The 6,258-nt window shown below is 41.1% G+C and overlaps 1 protein-coding gene across 1 annotated transcript; it reads right to left on the bottom strand.

Moving 5' to 3' along the window:
- Positions 1 to 510: 510 nt before the first annotated feature.
- LOC103265106 (leukocyte elastase inhibitor-like) lies at positions 511 to 5,237 on the bottom strand. Its single transcript, XM_008062813.2, has 5 exons — positions 5,061 to 5,237; positions 2,675 to 2,812; positions 2,015 to 2,132; positions 800 to 942; positions 511 to 708 (listed from the first exon to the last, which is right to left on the bottom strand). Exons 1-5 carry the CDS (start codon positions 5,226 to 5,228, stop codon positions 511 to 513), a joined length of 765 nt encoding a protein of 254 aa, XP_008061004.2. The 5' UTR covers positions 5,229 to 5,237.
- Positions 5,238 to 6,258: the final 1,021 nt, after the last annotated feature.

A 6,258-nucleotide genomic window follows, 5' to 3' on the forward strand; every position in this document is an offset into this window, starting at 1 on the left:
CCACTCCCCTCAGCCTCCCAAAGGCGCGGGATTACAGGCTGAGCCACTGAGCCCGGCCGTGTTTGGAGTTTTTAAGTCTTTTTCTCAGTAAAGCGATCCTCATCTTACTGCATTTTCCTCTAAAGTTAATTCAAGAGCCTTTCATGAGCTGCCACTAGCCAATGTTACATTTAGTATAAATGTGTCCCCATCACAACTGTCCACTGCAAGTCACTGGGTAGTTTTTTTAAAAATTTAAACTTTAGCCAGATGCTGAGGCTTGCGCTTTGTAATCCATTTACTTGGGAGGCCGAGGTGGGAGGATTGCTTGAGCCCAAGAGTTCAAGCTTGGGCAACAAAGTGAGACCCTGTTTCTATATGTTTTTTAAAAATTAAATTTTGGGCTTTGGTGTAGCAAATGTTGATGGGCTCCATTTACAAAGTAATGGCAAAGTACTAGAAAGGTATACCAAGTAACATCCGTGAACACTCAGCAAGCACCTGCCACGTAACACACATACTCAGGAAAACTCAATCCATCAGAAGCCTGGGAGTTACTACCTTCTTCAGCCCCGTGGACTCGTCCTCGATGTCATCTGGCAGCAGGATGAACATGCTGAGTTCCTTGCCTTGGTAAGGCAGTTCTAGCACACGGCACTTAAGGTCCTGGATGTAGCCATATGGAAATTTTTTCTTCTGATGCATCATTTTCACTGTTTTCTTGTCTTTCTAAAGAGTTTAAAAAAAAAACTCTGAAATTATTCTTTACATTCTTATAGCGCACTGCATGATTTTGCTCTGTTACCTCACCTCACCTCACCTTATTCAATCTGAATGGTGCATTGGACGTGGCCTCCTTCATGAATTGCTGCTGCCAGTTTCCCTTGAAATAGATGGCATTCACCAGCACAAGTTTAGTCATGTTATCAACCACTCCTGCAGCCAACAGTTCCGGAATTTTCCCTTAAAAAAAATAAAGTAAGCTTTAAAAAATTCATATTGGAATTCCAAATTTGAACAGGTAATTTATTAGCACTGAAATGCAATTCAAATGTAAACTTTCTACTTAATTTTCAGTTAACATGATATTAAGTTAGGAAAGTCCTACTGGCATATCTCTTCTTTAAATAAATCAACTTGTGAGGCAGACCAGGATGACACACAAGCTATTCCAAAGGAACCAAGACTTTAAAACAAGCCAAATGTGCTACAAACCTAAAGACAGGAAAATTCTTCTTTTCTGGATTATGTGATAAATAATGAAGCATTTTGTAATTACCATCTTTTGGGGGAAAAAATATTTAACAAAGATGTTTTTAGTTACAAGTATATCACTTCCTCAAATTACTGAGCAGATGTCTACTCTCCCAAAAAAGACTTTAACAAATATCCAAAAGGCAGGGCAATTACTCCTTTGGAACAGAGGTCACTGTGGTAACCATAAATACATCCAGGAACAATTCCTGATCTGGAAGACAGGCATTCTGGAAGTGTGTTGACTCATATGGTGACTATGTAAGAAGATAAGTGTAGTAAATAAATAAATTGGACTCTAAGAGTGAGTAATTCCACATCTACCATGCCTAATTTACTAGACAAGATAATGGCAAAAATTATTTATGACCACAGCAATTTGTGAATACTGATTACATAAAATTCCAGGACATTTCTTTCCATATGTGTATTACATAATTTTTGGCAAGCTGGCTTCTCCTCAATATTTTTATTCCTTTTATTCTACATTCAATGTTGGTTTTAACTTTAAAATGTGGTCTGGGGAGCTTAGGGGAAAAAGGTGTTTAGCTGCTTCAGTTAATCATGTTTGTTTCCACGTTGGTGAATTTCTAACCCTTTTAAGGGTTAGAAGCTTTTAAGCTGTTCGGTAACGTTCAGTGCAGAGTTCATATCCAAGGAACACCCTCTGATTGCAAATGTGTGTGGGCGAGATTTGATGGGGGAGAGAGAATAACCCACAGGTAGGCAAGGTAGACAGAGAAGAGTAGCGCATAACAATCCCATCCGCCCTCTTCCCTACCTTCTGTCTGTCCTCTGACCCACTGGTTTATGGCCTTCCTTGCGTCTTCAGAGGCATGCTGAAAATCCACACTGGCCAAGTCAGCACCATACAGTTTCTGAGTTGAAGCCAAGAACTCCTGTTTTTAAAAAACTGTCATGAGTAACTCCTATCACATACAGGTTTTCTAAAAATCCTTAAAAACAACAGAAATTGTCCTAAAGGCTACACTTCAGTGTAACACAAAAAACTCTAACCCTTATACATTTTTTATTGTGGTAAAAACCATTTAACATTAAATTTACTATCTTAACCATTTTTAAGCGTACATTTCAAAGCAGTAAGTCTAACCCTTATACTTTTGGTATAATATAAAATTTACCAATTCTTTTCTAACCTTTGACTAACATTTTCAAAAATAAGCAAATATTGATTGTACTTGGAAGTTAATCATGAGACTCACTCTTGCTTTATTAACACCTTCAGGAGCGAACTTTTCACTGGAAAGACTATGGCAAAAGCACCACAAAATTGATGGGAGCCCTGTCTGTCAAATGTTTGCTTTCTGTGTGACTTTTCTGAATGTTTATACATATTAAAACTGACATGTATGATTTTATTGTACTGGAAAATATCTGCACTATCTAGCAGAGTTTTAGAATACGAAGTGCAAATACTTACGGGGAGGAAATTATAGGTTTTCTCTCCATATAATCTATTAGCAAGTTTCAGAATATAGGATGCTCCACGTTTGTTGATATCAGCATTCAGACTCTGAAATTTTGAATGAATCTCTTCAACTGTGTCGAAATGGAAAGCCTAAAATAAAGAAAACATTTTTCTGTAACCATTTATTTTGAAATTATAAAGTGATCCTTTGGTATTTGTATCTATCAAACTAAATTAATATGTTTTTATTACTAATTACTGATGATCTCTAGTCCAATATTTCATTAATTTGCAAACAACAGGAAATCCAAAATTTGATGGCTTTGTAATACATAATAATTACAACATTAGAAACTGCTTTTACATCACTTTTTGGTTATAATTATAGTTCTACAAATGTGAGTGACTAATGCATACTTATATGTCTAATTTTTTTCCAAAGAAAATCAGAAATGGTAGGTTTATTTTTAAATTCTGTATCAAACATAATTTTACTGAAAGTTCTCAGAAATAAGCAATACAAATAAGAATCATCCCCAATGCAAGACCACAAAGACCTTATAGATTGAGGCTTTTACTCTTGTATTACTCTATGGCATCAATAATTTACTTATTTTATAATAATTTCCTTAAGTGTAACATTCCAGCAAAAATTTAATTCCCCATAGATCAATTACAAGTCAAGAGACCCTTTATGGTTTTATGAGGCCTGGGCTGGTTCCTTGTTATTAAGATATAAAGAACAAAACTATACAGAATACAAAGTCTGCATTACTCACTGAGATATGGAAATGTTTGTGTAGTTACTATGATCCCTCTGCTTCAACGGAACTGGGGGGGGAGGGGAAAACTCTTAAAAATATTCTTTGCTAGCCGGGCTCTGTGGCTCAGCCTGTAATCCCGCGCCTTTGGGAGGCTGAGGTGAGTGGACTGCCTGAGGCCGCGGGTTCGAGACCCGCCTGGGCAACTTGGTGAGACCTCATCTCTACAATAAATCAAAAAATTAGCCGGATGTGGTAGCATGTGCCTGTACTTAGAAGGCTACTTAGAAGGCTGAGGCGGAAGGATCCCCGGAGCCCAGCAAGTAGAGGCTGTGGTGGCTGGGAGCGGCCACTGCACTTCAGTCTGGGCGTCTGAGTGAGACTCCAACTCAAAAAAAAAAAAACTCTTTGCTGAGGTTATAAAGTCCCTGAAAAACCTCAAAATAGGAGCTGATATAGTCCACAAGAAGCAACTAAAAATTGGTAACAGTGGTTTTTTTAAAAAGTGGATTTTTTTAAACTTTAAAATACTTTCATATCTGCAGTGATGAGTAATATAAGCTTTGTAGCCTCTTGAACTTGACTCCAGGGTTGCACCTTCCCGAGGAACAGATGCAGTGTAATTTGTGGCAGGTGTGTTAGACAAGCCTCCTTGTGTCTTCAGAGGCATGCTGAAAATCCACACTGGCCAAATTAGCACCATACAGTTTTTGAGCTGAAGCCAAGAATTCCTGTTTTTAAAAAAATATCATGAGTAACTCCTATCACATACAGAAATGATTTTCTAAAAATCCTTAAAAGCAACAGAAATTGTTCTAAAAGCTTATATTTCTGTGTAATGTAAGTTTTATCGCTCCTTCTGCTGGGCTTCAAGAGAAAGCTAGAGTTCCCATCTCAGAATTAAAGAGCACAAAGCATGGAAGTCCCCTTTGTGCCCATTAAGGATGGGCAGGAAGGTTGGGCTGCCGCATCACCAAGGACTGGGTCCTGTTCCCAAAGCTGCTGAAACTCCCTCTCCTACCCTCCCGGCAGGACCTGCTCCAACACAGCCCATCGAGCCACATGCAGCACCAGACACAGGTCTGGCCCTGGAAATACAGAACTACATGGTTGCTTATTCCTTGTCCCCTCAAAAAGGTAATATCAACATCTCTACTGTAGTGCATTCCCTATGTCTCATTACTGTCATTTTGCTAGAAAGTAATGTTACAAAACAGGCATCTTTTATGAATCAGCCATGCAAAGATCATCATATGCAAAGCCAAATCTGGAAGCTACTCGCTCAGGAGGCCATGGTGTGGCTTCCAGAAAAGCCGTCTGATTCATTCAGGGTGAAAAGCATCGCCCTGCAGGGATTTTTATCAGTTTTGTCTGCTGCCCTATCCTCAGTAAAACAAAAAACAGTGCCTGGAACACAGTGGGTACTCAGTAAAGACTTGAAGATGAATAAAAGCCTGCATACAAATGGATTGTTCTTGGGACTTTTCTGAAAGTCTGACCTCATAGTACAGTTGTTGAACATAGAAATACAGTTTTATAATACTGTAAGGGCTCACAGGCAAAGCTTTCTCCTATAGCCTATCCCTTAGCAGGGAGACAGCAAGGAAAACAGCCCTCTTTTGCTTGTTTCTACTGACCTTGGACAGTTGTGAGGCAGTGTTGCTCCTGGTCCCCAGAAAGATCATGGCCATCGCTGAGGAAATGCTGAAGGGAGAGATGAAGATGTTTCCAGCCGGGTTGTTTTCATTCAAGGCCCGGAACAAGTCCAAGGCAAAGTGGGTATTTGCTGTGCTCAACTGCTCCATGGCGAAGGCTGCAAAGAGAACAGAGGTTCCATGGTGCCGACTGCCCACTCCAGCAGGGCAGGTAGCACCATTTCCCCAGCATCCTCTTCAATTGTGCCAACCACCCTGCAAAGCCCTGGATCTTGTACTTGCTCCCTCTTCCCGCCCCCACCCCTCCCGGCAGGGCAAGAACGCTTTCCCCATGCACACAAATGTGAGCCTAGGCTGGCCAAGGAGTCAGTGGAAACACAGGATCAGAACCCAGAGTGTCCTAAAGGGCTCTGACTTTGCAGGCGGTGAGTCTAGGGCCTGAGCCAGAGCCAAGACAGGACTGGCAAAGCTGCCCAGTCCCTGGCAGTTCCAACCTACCAAGTTTGGGAGTACACACATTTCTGACTCTGGTTCAGTCTGACTCATTTGGGCAATAAATACATTGCCTACATTTACCTGAACTAGGAACATTTATCTCAGAAAACCATAACTACCTACTATGCATTAAAATGAAATTCCAGCAAAAATATGATTGTAATTTGGAATACAATGACCCTCATTTTTTTGAGATTCCATCCCTAATGTTTAAGAAGCCAGTGTCCAGAATCTCAGAGCAGGTGTATGCCAGTTTGAAACCCCAAAACATCCCAGGGACGAGGATCAGCATTCCTGCAAACTACAGCATCACCGTCCTGCTACCCACTAACCCTAACCCATCTGGATCTATACTTTCAGAGTCTTAACTTCCCGAAGGACGGGCAAAGAAGAGGAGTTGCGCTAGGTGCTCTCGGAGTGTAGGCGCAAAGTCGAATTCTTAAGAGTTGTTAAGCAACCTGTGGTGGCGCCCGCTTCCTCCTTTCCCTCTCTGTGCCTTCAGAAAGGAGAAGCGGCTCGGCCTGGGCTGCCGGGAAACTATCACCAACAGCTCGGAGAAGGGAATTTGAGGAGAAAGAAAAACATTCTGATCGGGGGTTTAGGTCGTGCCTTCCTCCCGCATCCGTAGTCCTCTCTCCTTCCCTCGCTGGCAGACCTGGCCTTGCACCCTTGTAGAGGGGAAGTG

Source organism: Carlito syrichta, unplaced genomic scaffold (genome assembly GCF_000164805.1).
Source record: "Carlito syrichta isolate Samal-C Ts95f unplaced genomic scaffold, Tarsius_syrichta-2.0.1 Scaffold97019, whole genome shotgun sequence".
Classification (NCBI taxonomy): Eukaryota; Metazoa; Chordata; class Mammalia; order Primates; family Tarsiidae; genus Carlito; species Carlito syrichta.